At 42.6% G+C, this 15423-nt stretch overlaps 1 protein-coding gene across 1 annotated transcript in view; it reads right to left on the reverse strand.

The window, feature by feature from the left end:
• Positions 1 to 15047, reverse strand: part of SFI1 (SFI1 centrin binding protein) — a 76599-nt gene extending 61552 nt beyond the window's left edge. Inside the window, 4 exon segments of the mRNA XM_034639663.1 lie at positions 6033 to 6104; positions 8384 to 8557; positions 14925 to 14977; positions 14980 to 15047. Of these exon segments, the coding sequence (XP_034495554.1) occupies positions 6033 to 6104; positions 8384 to 8557; positions 14925 to 14977; positions 14980 to 15021 (341 nt within the window). The 5' untranslated portion in view covers positions 15022 to 15047.
• Positions 15048 to 15423: the final 376 nt, after the last annotated feature.

The following is a 15423-nucleotide window of genomic DNA, read 5'->3' on the forward strand; positions in this document are numbered from 1 at the left end:
TTTATTTATTTGAGAGAGAGAAAGAGGGAGAGTGCACAAGCAGGGGGAACAGCGAGGGAGAGACAGAAGCAGATTCCCCACTGAGCAGGGAGCCCACCACAGGGCTTGATCCCAGGACCCTGAGCCCAAGGCAGATGCTTAACGGACTGAGCCACCCAGGCACCCCCTGGGAGAAGGCTTTTAGATACTGAGAGTTGGAGGTTTCCCAGTGAAAACGTTCTGGTTTCTGTCTCAAAAGCCTAAAGTGAAGCCTTCAATTTACGAGTCCCTGTGCATACATAGAAAAGCTTCCAAAATCAGCATTTTAGTGCCTAACTCCTAAAAATGAACAGACAATAAAAGGATCTTTTGACATTTAGGGAAAGGCTCCCATATGAGACAATGACCAAAAGCACAGAGAAAAAAGGGGTTGAGGAGAAACAGACAATATAAGCAAATCTTAAAATCAAATTGCTACATTAACCTCAAAAAATTATGAACCTCCAGGATGCTATTTTTTAAAAAAGGAATAATCAGAGAACAAAATGAGGTGTATGAAATTTAAAACAGGACAGCAGAAAGTTAAAAAAAAAAATCCATAGATAGGTAAAACAAAAAGTTGATTGGCCTTATAGGCCAAGTAAGGACTATGGCTTTTACGTAATCTCAGCCAGAAGGGAAGCCATCAGCCATCTGAGTGGAGGAGTGACAGGACTTGATCTACTCAGAAGACCTGTCGTGAAGGGACTGACTGGAGCAGGGCTGGAAGCAGGAGACCAGTGAAGTTACTGGGGTCATTCAGGGGAGACACGACGATGACCTGGACCAGGGTGGTAGTAGCTGGAGGTGCTGGAGAGAGCCGGAGTCTGAATACATTTTGAAAGTGGAGTCACCACAATTTTGGCATTTGGCTTTGCAAATTGGGGTGTGAGAGAAAAAGAGATGTCAAAGGTGATTCCCAGGTTTCTGACCTGAGTTCCTGGAAATATGGGAGTTTCCATTAACTAAGAGGGAGAAAGTTTGGCAGAGTGGTTTGTGGGGATGACCTAGATTTTGGTTTTGAGCATATTAAGTTGTAACATCTATTAGACACACAGTGGAACTGTCATGTAGATAGCAGAGTCTGGACAAGGGAGAGGTCTGGGCAGGGTGGATATATTTGGGAATCGTCCTGAGAGTTGATGAGATTGTCATGGCTGTGCGGGACACAGAAGCAGTGCAAAGATGATGTAATGACTTTAACAAGAACAGTTTTGGTGCACAGGTAAGATCTAAGGCCTAGTGGGATGGATCTAAGAGAGACTATAAGACGTGTTAGAGACAGTACGGCCAGGGGAGTTGATGTAAAGGGGAGCAAAGAGGCACACTGCTAGCTGCAGGAGGACGTACAAAAAGATTTTTTTTCAGGTTGAGAGAAATAAGATATATGCTGCTGCAAATGATCCAGTAAATGGCAAAAAACTGATGTGGAAAAGAGAAAAAAAAATTGCTCGAGTAACAGCCTTGAGTGGGCATGAAGGAAATGGTGCAAAAGCCAAGATTTTGCCGCAGGCGAGAGCAAGGACAGTTCACCTGCCTAATGGTAGGGAAAGCAGCTTGCACGGTGACATGTTGGTGGTGGGTGGATATGATGGAGGGAGCTTGTACGGGTCTCTTCTGTTGTTTCTTGTTCTTTTTTTTTTTTTTTAAAGCTTTTATTTATTTGAGAGACAGAGTGAGTGAGAGAGCACACGAGCAGAGGGAGAGGGAAAAGGAGACTCCCCACCAAGCAGGGAGCCCGATGTGGGACTCAATCCCAAGACCCTAAGATCATGACCTGAGCCCAAGGCAGACGCTTAGCCACCTGAGCCCCCCAGGTGCCCCTCTTCCGTTGTTTCTATCAAGAAAGTAGGAAGCAAGGCCATTAGCTAAGAATAAGGAAGAAATCTTGATGAATTAAATACTGCAGAAGAACATGACTGTTTCACCTACTTCTCAAGTTAACCAAAAAAACTTTGTTCAGATCTTCTCTCCAGGAAAATAGGTGACTACCTCATATTTAAGTCTACCTTATATATGGACATATACCGCATTATTTTTGCCCTAATAAGTCAATGGTCATTTTGGTTCAGTTTATTAATGATAAAACAATGGCAGTTTATAAAAGTTCTAAGAACATCTCCGAGAACATAAAGACATTAGTCTGCATTTTCTGGTATAAATTAATTCTTCCCTAATATTCCTAAAAGTGAGGAATAACATGAAAAAAGAGCAAAACAAACAAAAAAGCAAACATAAATATGTCCAATCTTCCCCAAACTAATAAAAAACCTACTTGATTTAAAAAGAGATTACAACTTGGATATAAACAAACAAACAAAAAAATCCTATCCTACATTTCTAAGTGAACACAGTATCAGAATTTTAATTCTGATAGATGCTTAAAGAACAAGCAGTATTCTTACTCTCACATTTCACAATTTGAGAAACTAAGGCCCCGAGCCATAACTTATCCCCAGATCAAACAATTAGCTAGGGTCTGGGCTAGGACCAAAACTCAGGTCTCCCAAATTCCAGTCCAGTGTTCTTTCCCCCAGACCCTGCTACCACTTAAGAGCAAAGAGAGTATAACAGGATGATTTTCAAGTAGTATGGCAGACATTGGTCCACTGCCTAACCCGACACCCACTGTCAAGCCTCTGCCTCTTCATAAGCATCTGGTGCAGAGGCTGGAAAGGTTTCTTTCCCAGCCTCCTCTGTAGCAAAAAGTAGCCAATGGACAGCTCTGGACAATGAGGCAGAAGCAGAATGCAGCTGAGGGCTTCCAGGAAAGTTCTGTTTTCCTGTGTAAAAGACAGATCTGACACCACCCTTCCCTACTCCTTCCTGTGTAAAACAGAACAGTCATTTTGCAACTGTGCAGTGTCATCTCTGAAGACAAAGGGCCAATATGTTAAGAATGGTGAACTCGAGAGGTACTAAAAGCCTGAATCTTTGATGGCTTCCCTGAGCAGCTAAACCTACACCAACCTTCAGATTGCTTATGAGAAAAAGCGCATCGCAATTTGTTAAAGCCACTGTCAGACTTACTCTTACTTAGAGTCAAATGCATTTCTAATATAATCAGCATTTCCCAAGTACTGGGACTATAAATCGGTATTATTTAAACAGACATTTCCAGTTAAATATGGGTCAAATATTAAGTTAAATAACATTAAGTAGGAAAAGAATTTGGGGAAGATAGTGGAGGGGACAATATAGTTTTCCAGTCTCTGAATCCCCATAAAACACACACAGCAACCATGTAGCAAAACCAAAAATTCATGTATCAATTAAAACAAAACCAGGGGCCAAGGTATCCCCATGAAAACAAAATGCAAGCAAGCGAAGACAAACCATCCATAGTCAAAAGACCCCCATGGTATTAACATTTCTACAGGAGGAAGAAGGAGCAATGGGGGTGGCATCTAAGGAAACTGAGAATGCGGAAACCCCAAAACAGCCAATAAATGGTCACCGCAAAGTGCCCAGGCCCCATCTGAGACTAGCAGCTGAACCTGAGAGCAGTTTTCTCCTCTCCACTACCAGGGTTCATGTAGACAGAACTGAAAACAGTTGAAGCAGTCTTGTCCCTCGTCTCAGAAACATGCCAGGCTCCCCTTTAGGCCAGAGCTTCAGAATGAGGAAAAACTGCTGGAAGTAGAACAGAAATTGAGCAGGAGAGGAACAAGAGAGACAAGGAAAGAGAGGATCACACTAAGTATTTTAGGGGAACAGAACCAGGATATCCCATAGAGCAAGCGCCATATTTTTTAATACTACAAATAAGACAGAAGTGGGAGTTCTGTGAAATAGGGAAGTTAATTGATCTTGCCTCACTCTCAAAAGTTCAGAAAGATCAATTCCACATTAAAATGAGCAACAAAATATTTGATGTCAAATCCTATACGAAGTTATTGTATGAGAAAGGAAAAGGAGAATAACATGCCTATAGACAAAGTATGCCAGAAAGATGTGTCCACAAAACAAAGCAAAAATACAAAACCCTGTTACCTATTATCTCAGAATGAGCTAAAGACTTTAAGAAAATAAATCCACACCTAGCCATATCATATTAAAACTCTGAAATATAAGGGGTGCCTGGGTGGCTCAGATGGTTAAAGCATCTGCCTTCAGCTCAGATCATGACCCCAGGGTCATGTGATCGGGCCCTGCTTCAGGCTCCCACTCAGCGGGGAGTCTGCTTCTCCCTCTTCCTCTACTGTTCCCTCTGCTTGTGCTCTCTCACTCTGTCAAAAAAAAGTCTTAAAAAAAAAAAACTCTGAAAAATAAGATAATGAATCTTCCAAACAGCAATAATTAAAACTAACAACTTACAAATCAAGCTGTAAGACAATGAAATATCTTCAAAACGCTGGGAAAAAACTGGCAACCTAGATTTCTCTATGCAGTGAAATATCCTTCAAAAACGAAAGTGAGATAAAAAAAATTTTAGACAAAATCTCAGAGAATTCATCACATGCAGATCTATTCTAAAGCAAATGATCAGGATGTTCCAATGACAGAAGGAAAATAATCACAGATGGAAACCTGGAGACACAGAGAAAAAAAAAGAACAGGAAGGGTAAATATGTGAATAAATCTAAATGAATATTAGCTGTATAAAACAAGAATAAATAATGTTTTGCAGATTTTAAAATAGAAATCGAATTAAAATACCTTATGATAAGGGTATATAAGTGAGGAGAGGGACAGACAGAGTTAAAGTGTTCTAAGAACCATGCCTTGTTTGGGAAGAGGGCAAAAGGGCCAATTAACATTAGACTCTGATAAATTAAAGATATATATTATATTCCTTAGGGCAGTCACTAAAAGAAGAATAAAAGTATAAAACTTCTAAGCTAATGGGGGGTAATAAATAAAATACTCAACTGAATTTAAGAAACACAACAACAGGGGCGCCTGGGTGGCACAGCGGTTAAGCGTCTGCCTTTGGCTCAGGGCATGATCCCGGCGTTATGGGATCGAGCCCCACATCAGGCTCCTCCGCTATGAGCCTGCTTCTTCCTCTCCCACTCCCCCTGCTTGTGTTCCCTCTCTCGCTGGCTGTCTCTATCTCTGTCAAATAAATAAATAAAATCTTTAAATAAAAAAAAAGAAAGAAACACAACAACTTTATTTGAAGGTACTGAAAAGCTACCAAGGAAGTGAAAAAGGACAGGGTCAAGGTCCAGGAGAAGAAGGAAAAGCAGAGGTGAACTGTGCCTACAGCTGGGACAGACCGCTGCCACACTGGGAGGTTCACTGGTAAAGACACACAAAGGAGGTGGGAACAGCATGGGTCCCCCACAGGGCATATGCAAAGATTTCAGAGGACACCCACAGGCCAAATTTGCTTTAAAGACTTTGAATCAAAAGATTTGGATGATGTTCCAGATGAGGAAAGCTACAATGTCAGAAAAATGAAACAAGAAATGTTGTAATAAGGGAAGAGCAGAGGGGTTAAGAACCCACAACATCTCGTTTGGTTTTTTTTTTAAATGCTTACATCTCAATGGCTGCCAATTCTTCCTCTGAAATATACCCTCCACTGACCCCACAAGCTCCTGCACGTGTCCCTGACCCTGGTGGCTCCCCTTGCTCCTCGTGCTGCAGCTCAAGCAAGTTTAACCAAAACCCGCAGCAGGGGGCAGGGGCCCATACAAAGTGAAGCTGTGGCACAGGAACATTCTCTGGACTAAAATGTCACTCCCCTTGCCAATGCCAACTTTTCCCCCAGGTTCTGTCCTAGACTTAGTTAATGTGGTCAGTCTCAACAGTGCCCTGAAAGAGAGATTATTTACTTCTGGGCAAATACTTTTTTTTTCAGAGAAGGTCTTAGCTATCCTGGTTTCATCAGGATTCCTTCACGCATTCATTTTTATGCTGGGTTACCATTATATGCCTGCTGGAGGCTGGTGGAGTGGGCCGGGGGGAATGTAACACATGCCATAACGAAGGTTACACGTGGGCTTAACACAAAACAAAAACCTAGAATGAACTCAGAGAAGTCTGATGTTCTGAGATAATACTACCTGGCTTTAGAGGGAAATACTCTTCCAAAAGTCATTCGAATCCACAAATATAAGAACTTTCTGGCCACGCATCTGAAAGAAGAAAGGATATATACACATTTTAAAACTCCATTGACTTATAATTTTCTGGAAAGCAGAGAGAAACTAAGGCCCCATGGGGAGAGATGCTAGCATGAGTCAAAAGGTGAATCACAGATAATCTTGCAGCAAATAAAGCATAGGATGGGACAGATTTATAAAGCAAAGATCAAGCAGATTATTTTTATTATTTTTATTTCCAGAAGTAATCTCTACCCTCACTGTGGGGCTTCAACTCAGTACGCTGAGATCAAGAGTCATATGCTCTACTGACTGAGCTAGCCAGGTGTCCCCAAGCTGGTTATTTTTGAAAAATACTTTCAATATAAACTCTTCCGTCAATGAAGACTTGAGAGTTGAGGAAAAGAAAGTATATGACAATGCTTTTTATTCATATTACTCTTACTGCCTAAAACACCTAGCAAATGCCCACTTACCTATCAAGGCTCATCTTCAATGCTTGCTCCTATGTGAAGCCTTCCTGGACCTTCCCCAACCCAAACACTCTGATCCAACCCTTAGCATAATATAATGCTATGATACCAAATCACAGTAATCGGTTCACAGGGGATCTGTTGTTCCCTCTGCACTGTGAGCCCCTGAGAACGGGGACCATGTCTTATAGTATCCCAAGTACCTAGCACAGTGCCTGGTACACACAAAAAACGTGGCTTCTCTTGGCCAGTTAGTCTCCAGTGTTCCAGCTTGGAACACTCTTTTTCCTCCTGCCCTTTATCTGGCTTATTTTTACATTATTATTTAGGACTCATCTTAAACCCCACTCCTTCCAGGAAGTTCCTCTGGCTACACTGGTGGGGCTGTTCTAGCCTGTGGGGCCTGCAGCACCACATCCTCTCATCTTATAGCATTTATCCTGCTTTCTTGGTGTGACTTAGCAGTCTGTCAAGTCTACATGATTTTAAGCTTTCAGGAGGTCACAGGCCAGGAACGTCTTAATCACCTTGTATGCTCAGCATCTAGCACAACACCTGGCCAAGTGGGCACCTGATAAATTTTTTTTGTAGTTTTATGGTTTTATTAACACAAACACAATGTGCACATAAGCTATCTATTCATTCTCTTCGCCTCGCAGCCTGGCATTGGGGTTGGTGGCTCTGACGGCCAGCGGGGCTGCCCTTTCCACAATGGCTTTGCGGTTCTTAGAGGAGACACTGTGACAGTCCCTGCACAGTGAGATCTGTTGCACATCCGCAGCACTTCAAGCTCCTTGACGCTGTGGACCAGGAACTCCCGGAAGCCACCGGGCAGCAAATGCTTGGTATTCCTGTTGCTTCCATAACATATGTTGGGCATCAAGATCTGGCCCTTGAATCTTCTGAGCACGCAACTGTCAATGCCTCTGGGTTTCCTCCAGTTGCACTTAATTTTGACATATCTGGTGCCAGATAAATTTCTTGGTCCTCTTTGTAATGATCTTGGGTTTCAGCAGGGGTCAGAGGGAGGCCATGATGCTAACTGAATAGGAGATGGCTGCCACCTCCTCAGGCAGCGCTGAGGAAGAGAAAGCCTGATAAATTTTTGTTGAGGGGACCTGGGTGGCTCAGTCAGTTAAGCGTCTGCCTTCGGCTCAGGTCATGATCCCAGGGTCCTGGGCTCAGTGGGGAGTCTGCTTCCTCTTCTCCCTCTGTTCCTCCCCCCTGCTCATGCTCTCTCGCTCTCTCTCTCTCTCAAATAACTAAAATCTTTAAAAAAAAATTTTTTGTTGAGTGAATAAATGAATGCCTTTGAGAGACCTAACCAAGAGTACCGGAGGGGCGCCTGGGTGGCACAGCGGTTGGGCATCTGCCTTCGGCTCAGGGCGTGATCCCGGCGTTCTGGGATCGAAGCCCCACATCAGGCTCCTCCACTATGAGCCTGCTTCTTCCTCTCCCTCTTCCCCTGCTTGTTCCCTCTCTCGCTGGCTGTCTCTATCTCTGTCAAATAAATAAATAAAAAAAATCTTTAAAAAAAAAAAAAAAGAGTACTGGAAAATGATAATTTTTCTCAGGCTACGTTTGGACTTTTTCTGGAAGATTCTTTATAGCTTACACCTTGTGGGTACAACTAGAGAATGTGAATGAAAACACCAAATGACAGACTTTAAGTCTGCAGATTCCTAAATATCCTTTTCTTCTGAACATTCTGCCACAAACAGTAGGCATCAGAGTCTCCAACTAATTGAGATCAGAGAATAACAATTAACCCCTCATTTTAACCAAGAAGGGAGAACAATGGAAAAGCCACTGCAGGCAGGTGACAACTTGCAAGCTCACCTGATACGCAATTCTCGTAACCGGTTCCTTCGGATCCAACCATGTGAGGCATGATACTGAACTGGATGACTGGCCCTAGATATCTCACTCCGGATCCCAGAGGAGGCAGGAGACTTCTGGTTGGCCAGTATCTTTGGAGGATAAGTTTTCTTAACTGTACCATCCTTAAAAGACCTTAAATTTGAGGAGCAATGGGGAAAGGAAAGAATCAAATTATCTCCACATGTGACGCAAATATCTTTTAACCACAAGTGAAATTAAATAGATAAGCTCAATGGGACAGACTGATAGTAACTATGCTTCAAGGATAATGAGAGCCCAATCTCTGATAGAAATACCTGCCATTCACAATGGTGTATCAAACATCCCCAAGGCTACCCCCTAGATTCAGTGACGATTAGATAGAAGGACTCATAGGACTTAGCATATAGTTGCACTCGGGGCTATGATTTATTACAGCAAGAGGGCACAAAGCAAAACCAGTAAAGAGATAAGGAGCATGGGGCAAAGACTGCTGGAAATCAGATGCATGCTTCCAAGAGTCCTCTCCTAGTGGAATCACACGGGATACCCTTAATTCCCCCAGCATCGAACTACGTGAACACATGTGAAGTGTCGTCTACCAGGGAAGCTCATTAGAGACTCGGTGGCCAAAGTTCTTACTGAGGGCTGGTGGTACAGGCACCCTCTGCCTATCACATACCAAAATTCTAGATTCCTAGAAGAAAAGCATGTGCTCAGTATAAACCACATTGTTTGCACAAAGAGTTCGGGTACAGTTAACTACCCTTATCAGTCAAGGAATGGTGAGAACCCTCTCGAAATCTAAGTTTCTAGACACCAGTCAAGAGCCAACCTTGTAAGCACGACTTTCTAAGGATAGCAGTCTCAGGCCTGCAATGTTAATTCTTTTTTTTTTTTTTAAGATTTTATTTATTTATTCAACAGAGATAGAGACAGCTAGCGAGAGAGGGAACACAAGCAGGGGGAGTGGGAGAGGAAGAAGCAGGCCCACAGCAGAGGAGCCTGTAACGCCGGGATCACGCCCTGAGCCGAAGGCAGACGCTTAACTGCTGTGCCACCCAGGCGCCCCATGCAATGTTAATTCTTTTTTGAATGAATGGAAAACAAACATAACAGAGAAGAGCAAGAAGGAAAGTCAGTTCTTTAAGAACACTAATAAAAGTGACAAACAGTCAATGAAACTGATCAAGAAGAGAGACAGAAGGCTAAAAACCAATACTGGGAGGGAAAGGGAAACACATCATTACAGGTCCTAAGAGATACTGTATATCTCTTATAAAAAACTGTATAAAACTTGATAAAAATAAATCTGAAGATATAGGTAAAACAGATAAATAGCAAGAAAAGCAAAACTTACCAAAACCACACAAGAAGTATAAAATGTCAACAGTCCAATAACCATTAGCAAAAATAAACAGTAGTAAAAACCTTTCCGCAACAAAATCTCCAGGCCTAGATGGTCTTGCTGTCAAGTTCTACCAAAATGTAAGGAAAAATTCACGCCAATCTCCCATAAACTATTCTGAGAATTTAAAAATTTTTACTGTTTTATTCTATCCTATTCTATTGGAGAGAGAAAGAGACAGACGGACAGAGAGAGAGAGCGAACAGGGGAGGAGCAGAGGGAGAGGGGAAGAGAGAATCTCAAGCAGCCTCCACACACAGCGCTCAGCACAGAGCTTGACATGGGACTTGATCTCACAACCCTGATATCATGACCTGAGCCGAAATCAAGAGTCAGACACTCAACAAACTGACCCACCCACGGGCACCCCCTGAGATTTCTTAAAAACCAAAAACACCCCACAAAAACAAAAAACAAAAAAACACTACCCACCCCAAATCTACATAAAACCAGGTTATTTTAGGAGACTAGCCACAACCTTAATACAAAACCTAACAAGGAAATTTTAAGAAAGAAAAATTTACATCAATCTCACTAATGAATCCATATACCCAAAATAGTGGTTACCAAAGTGTGACTCCCAAACCAACAGCATCAGCATCAACTGAAAACTTACTAGAAATACAAATCATTGGGCATGACCCCAGATCTACTGAATCAGAACTCTGATGGTGGAGTCCAGCCATCTGTGTTCACCAAGCCCTCCAGACCATTCTGATGCAGGCTCGAACTTGAGAACCACTGTGGGACACACGACGCACGTGAGAATGTTCATCGCACTCACAAACTGGAAGCGGCCCAAATGCCCATCAACAGAACGGACAGGTTGTGCAATATTCTTATAATGTATCACAGAGCAAGGAAAACGAGCAAACTACAACTACAGACAATAACAAGAAGGAATCTTAAAGCCTTCAGAGAAAGAATCAAGACACAAAAGAATACATACAATAGGATTCCATTTATACAAGGCAAAGAGGCAGAACTAAACTATTGTTTCGGAATGCATACTTAACTCGTAAAAACAAAGAAATTTGAAAAAGTGATTACTATTGGGGCACCTGGGTGGCACAGCGGTTAAGCCTCTGCCTTCGGCTCAGGGCGTGATCCCGGTGTTGTGGGATCGGGCCCCACATCAGGCTCCCTCTGCTATGAGCCTGCTTCTTCCTCTCCCACTCCCCCTGCTTGTGTTCCCTCTCTCTCTGGCTGTCTCTATCTCTGTCAAATAAATAAATAAAATCTTTTTTAAAAATAAAAAAAATAAATAAATAAAAAGTGATTACTATTAAGGTAGGACACTGGTTTACTCTAGGGAAGAAGGAGTGGGTGTGATTAGGAAAGGATACATAAAAAGGGACTTCTGAGGTGTTGACAATATGTTGTTTCTTTACAGGTGTGATGGTTACATGTTTGTTTCAAAATAATATAATAAACAGTACATTCTATGAACCTTTCTGAATCTACACTGTGTTCTAGCAGGTTCATTTTTTCCTTTTTAAAGCAAACACATTCCCTTCTCAAGTTCCCACATCTAAAGTTGTAAATTGGGGGAACTATGCCAGAGTTAGAAGCTCCAGAGCTTCACTTTAAGCCACGGCTCATTTGCTTCAGAGGATGAAATGAGGCAGGCCTGAAGAGTACCCTGCAGGTCATACGGTAAACGCGGTCAGGGTGCTCATTCAGCTTTCAAGGATCCCTTTTCTGTGGGATCAGCAGGGGCAGACCTCAGCAGCTATGCTGGAACTCCACAACCCTTCTCCAAGTCCTGGTGGCTTAGGGCAGGAGGAGAAACCTGACGCACACGGGAGCAACCCAGGGCTGAAATTTGAGCTGAAACACAGACAGAACAGGAGTTGGAGGCTGAAGCACCAATACGGCCCCCCTCAGGAGGAAGGGGCAAAACAACTGCCAGATAGGTCCCTCCCACCCTAGCTTCCACTGTGCCCAAGGCCTAGGCAGTTCTGCAGAAAATTTCTGTATGTTTGTTAGTATCATAGGTTGCAGGTAATATAAGAACCCAATTCAGATTAGCATAAGGAAAAAAGAGTGTAACAACAGTAAGGGTCCTTCAACAAAACTGACAAACCTTTAGCAAATTACTAAGAGTAGGAATGAAAAAGAGGATGTCACCACTACCTTTTCATATACTGAAGGAATATAAAGGAATACCATGAACTTTATGCTACAAATAACTGAGATGAAATGAACACATTCCCAGAAAAACACAGATTACCAAAATTGACTCAAGAAGTAGAAACTCTGAAGAGACCTATAACAAGTGAAAAAATTGAGGTAGTAATTAAAATGTTTCCTATACAGAAGAGCCCAGGTCCAGATGGCTCCACTGATGAATTCTAGCAAATATTTTAAAAATAAATGATGCCGATATTCTATAAATTCTTCCAGAAAATAAAGGAGGAAGGAGCACTTGCAAACTCATTCTTTGAGCCAGTATCACACCCTGATACCAAAGGCAGACAAAGATATACACACACACTGGGGCATGTGGGTGGCTCAGTCGGTTAAGTGTCTGCCTTCAGCTCAGGTATGATCCTGGAGTCCAGGGATCAAGCCCCATATTGGGCTCCCTGCTCAGCAGGGAGTCTGCTTCTCCCTCTCCCTCGGCCCCTTCCCACTTGTGTTCTCTCTCTCTCAAATCAATCAATCTTTAAAAAAATCACACACACACACAATAGACCAATATCTAATAAACATAACTGTCAACACAAAAATCCTCAAAATATATTAGTAAACCAAATCCATCATATAAGAACCAGACAAAAAAACACCATGCCCAAGTTGGATTTATCCTAGGAATGCAAAGTTAGTTTAACATCTGAAAATCAATGTTATATACCCTATTAACAAAGGACAAAAACCGTAAGATCATTTCAACAGATGCAGAAAAACCATCTGACAAAATCCAACACCAGTCATGATAAAAATTCCCAAGATTCCCTAAGAAAACTGATGATGTACTAAAAACAGGATAATTTGAGGATGGCATATTTACAAAGGTGTGGGTGTAGAGGAACCACAAGGGGAAGTGCAGGAACCTGAAGCTAGTAGAAGCTAAGTTGGTGCCGCCTCTAGGCCCAAAGGGAGAAAGAGAGTCAGAGTCTGTTGCCTTACCAGATGCTCTGTGAGCTTCTGCGGAGGGACACAGCCAACCCAAAACATCTTGCAAGGAGGGAGCCAAGGGAATAAATAAATAGTCTGGCATCATTATTCTCCCTTCCTCCTACGTCCTGCCAGAGGTCCTCTTTAGCTAATCCCATCAGGAAACCCTGGATGCCGATGAGTGGAGGTTAGATAACCAGCACAAAGAAGTCATTCCCTAGCTCTTGAGCTTTGGAAGAATTCTGAACTAGAGCTTCAAGAACTACAACTGGCGTCTCAACATTATCAGATCTCCTTGCTTCTCTCAGTGTGCTGACCTGTTTACCAGCACAAGGTTCTGGTGCCCCTGCTTGGTGGATAATGTAACAGCTATCACTGCAACCTCAGCAAGAGAGAGCTACCCTCTCCTTAAATGGCTGTCTCAGCTTTAGAGAAAAACCCCTGATTAGCCTATGTAGTCATGTGCCCGCCCCTGAACCAGTCACCGTGCCCAAGGCAGTGGGACACTCATGACTGGCCTGCTACAAGCCATACACCCACCCCCGTGAGTCTGAGGTTTGTTAGTAAACCGCACTCTTTCCTGTAAATTCGTTCCTTTCATCAAGGTTAGCCAGAGTCGGATTCTGCTATTTGGAATCAAAAGAACCTTCATCAGGCTGAAAGTCACCACGATCAAAAGCAGGAGAAAGCTTCAACATCCAGTCAGCCTTGGGTGTTAAAACTTCCAACCTCGGGACTTCCCAAACACCAAAAAACAACTCTTTGGAGAAATCAAAACTACTGGGGAAACGGAGGGCCCAGAGCACTGTCCAGCACCCAGACCATAGCTGCTTCATCCTGCACCACGAACTGCAATTCCTAGTGCTTCTTCCCTGGTATCCACGCTGGCGTCCCCACAACCTATGAGATGCTCAAGGAGGAGCACAAGGTGGCTGTACTCCGGAAGCCCTAGAGCTCAGCTCCCACGGCAACCACCATGATCAACATCCGCAGCAAGACGGCACTGCCCAACCACATCGCCCGGTCCCCCTTCAACACAATCTTCACGAACTTGTGCTGCCTGGGCTTCACGGCATCCACGTACTCCATGAAGTCTACTGACCAGAAGATGGTGTGTGATGTGACCGGGACCCAGGCCTATGACTCCACCGCGAAGTGCCTGAACACCTGCACCCTTGTCTTGGGCCTCCTTCTGATCATTATGTTCGAATTTCTTTTTTAAAGATTTTATTTAGGGGAGCCTGGGTGGCTCAGTTGGTTAGGCGTCTGCCTTCAGTTCAGGTCCTGATCCCAGGGTCCTGGGATTGAGCCCTACTTTGGGCTCCTGCTCAGCAGGGAACCTGCTTCTCCCTCTGCCTGCTGCTCCCCCTGCTTATTATCTCTCTGACAAATAAATAAAATCTTTTTAAAAATAAAAAATAAAGATCTTCTTTGTGAGAAAGAGAGAGCATGAGCAGGGGGTAGGGGCAGAGGGAAAGGGAGAACCAGACTCCCCATTGAGCAGGAAGCCCAACACATTATTTTTGCCACTGGCTCACTGACAATTTTCTAAGCAATTTCAGAGAACATAAAATATTATGGAAGCTATTAGCAGCTGCCCATGGCCTGAGGCTGTCACTCCTTTCACAGCATTTTATATACTTGTCTACAGTTGAAGCATTTGTGGGTGGGGGAAAAAAAAAAGAACTTCCAATTTCAGCAAAATCACCCTCATTCTTGCTCAAACTCATAATTTTAATGATGGATATTTCCACACTCTCAAAATGGTTTTAAACTGTAACATTAGGAATGAAATGTACATTATACTCTAGATGAGAAACCTAAAGTATCAACAAAAAAATCCTTACCCAATCCTTTCTCACCATTCATGATTTAGGTAGAAACTACTTTTTTACTATTTATCATTTTTACACACAAAATGTTTACAGGTTTTTATATAGGCCACAATTTCAGTTATCTTTTTTTTTTTTATCGTCAAGTCCTATCACTCACCTGGAGTCTACCTTCCTCTGCATTCTCTGCTTACTTCTTTTTTGATGGAAATTCGGCAATGGCTTGATATACACTTCTTGGTGACCAGATTCTTCATGAATCAAAGTCTTTTATCTTCCCCTTTTAACTATAAGAAAAAGAGGGAAAAATTATCTGAAGCCTTTTAACAGCCACATTTCTGAATAGCTACATGCCAGCTCCTCATCTCCTCTTCTTAAGTCAACATTAGATGAACATGGCAAGTCTCTGAAATTTTTTAATTGTATTTTTAAAAAGTTATTTTATAAGAAAGGAAACTGGGAGGAGAGAGAATGACACTCAAAAAGCTCTAACTGGCTCATTCTTCTTGTCCAGGTAATGCTCTAAGACTTCTGACTTTCCTTCGTAAGAACAAGAGGGGCCTAGATTTCTTATTTTTTGCCTACGTTAATTTTTTTGGTTGTCAATGTTACCTCTAAGAATCTCCAGGCAGTTTTGGTTAATAGTAAATTACTGTGTA

Source organism: Ailuropoda melanoleuca, chromosome 12 (genome assembly GCF_002007445.2).
Source record: "Ailuropoda melanoleuca isolate Jingjing chromosome 12, ASM200744v2, whole genome shotgun sequence".
In the NCBI taxonomy this organism is placed as follows: domain Eukaryota; kingdom Metazoa; phylum Chordata; class Mammalia; order Carnivora; family Ursidae; genus Ailuropoda; species Ailuropoda melanoleuca.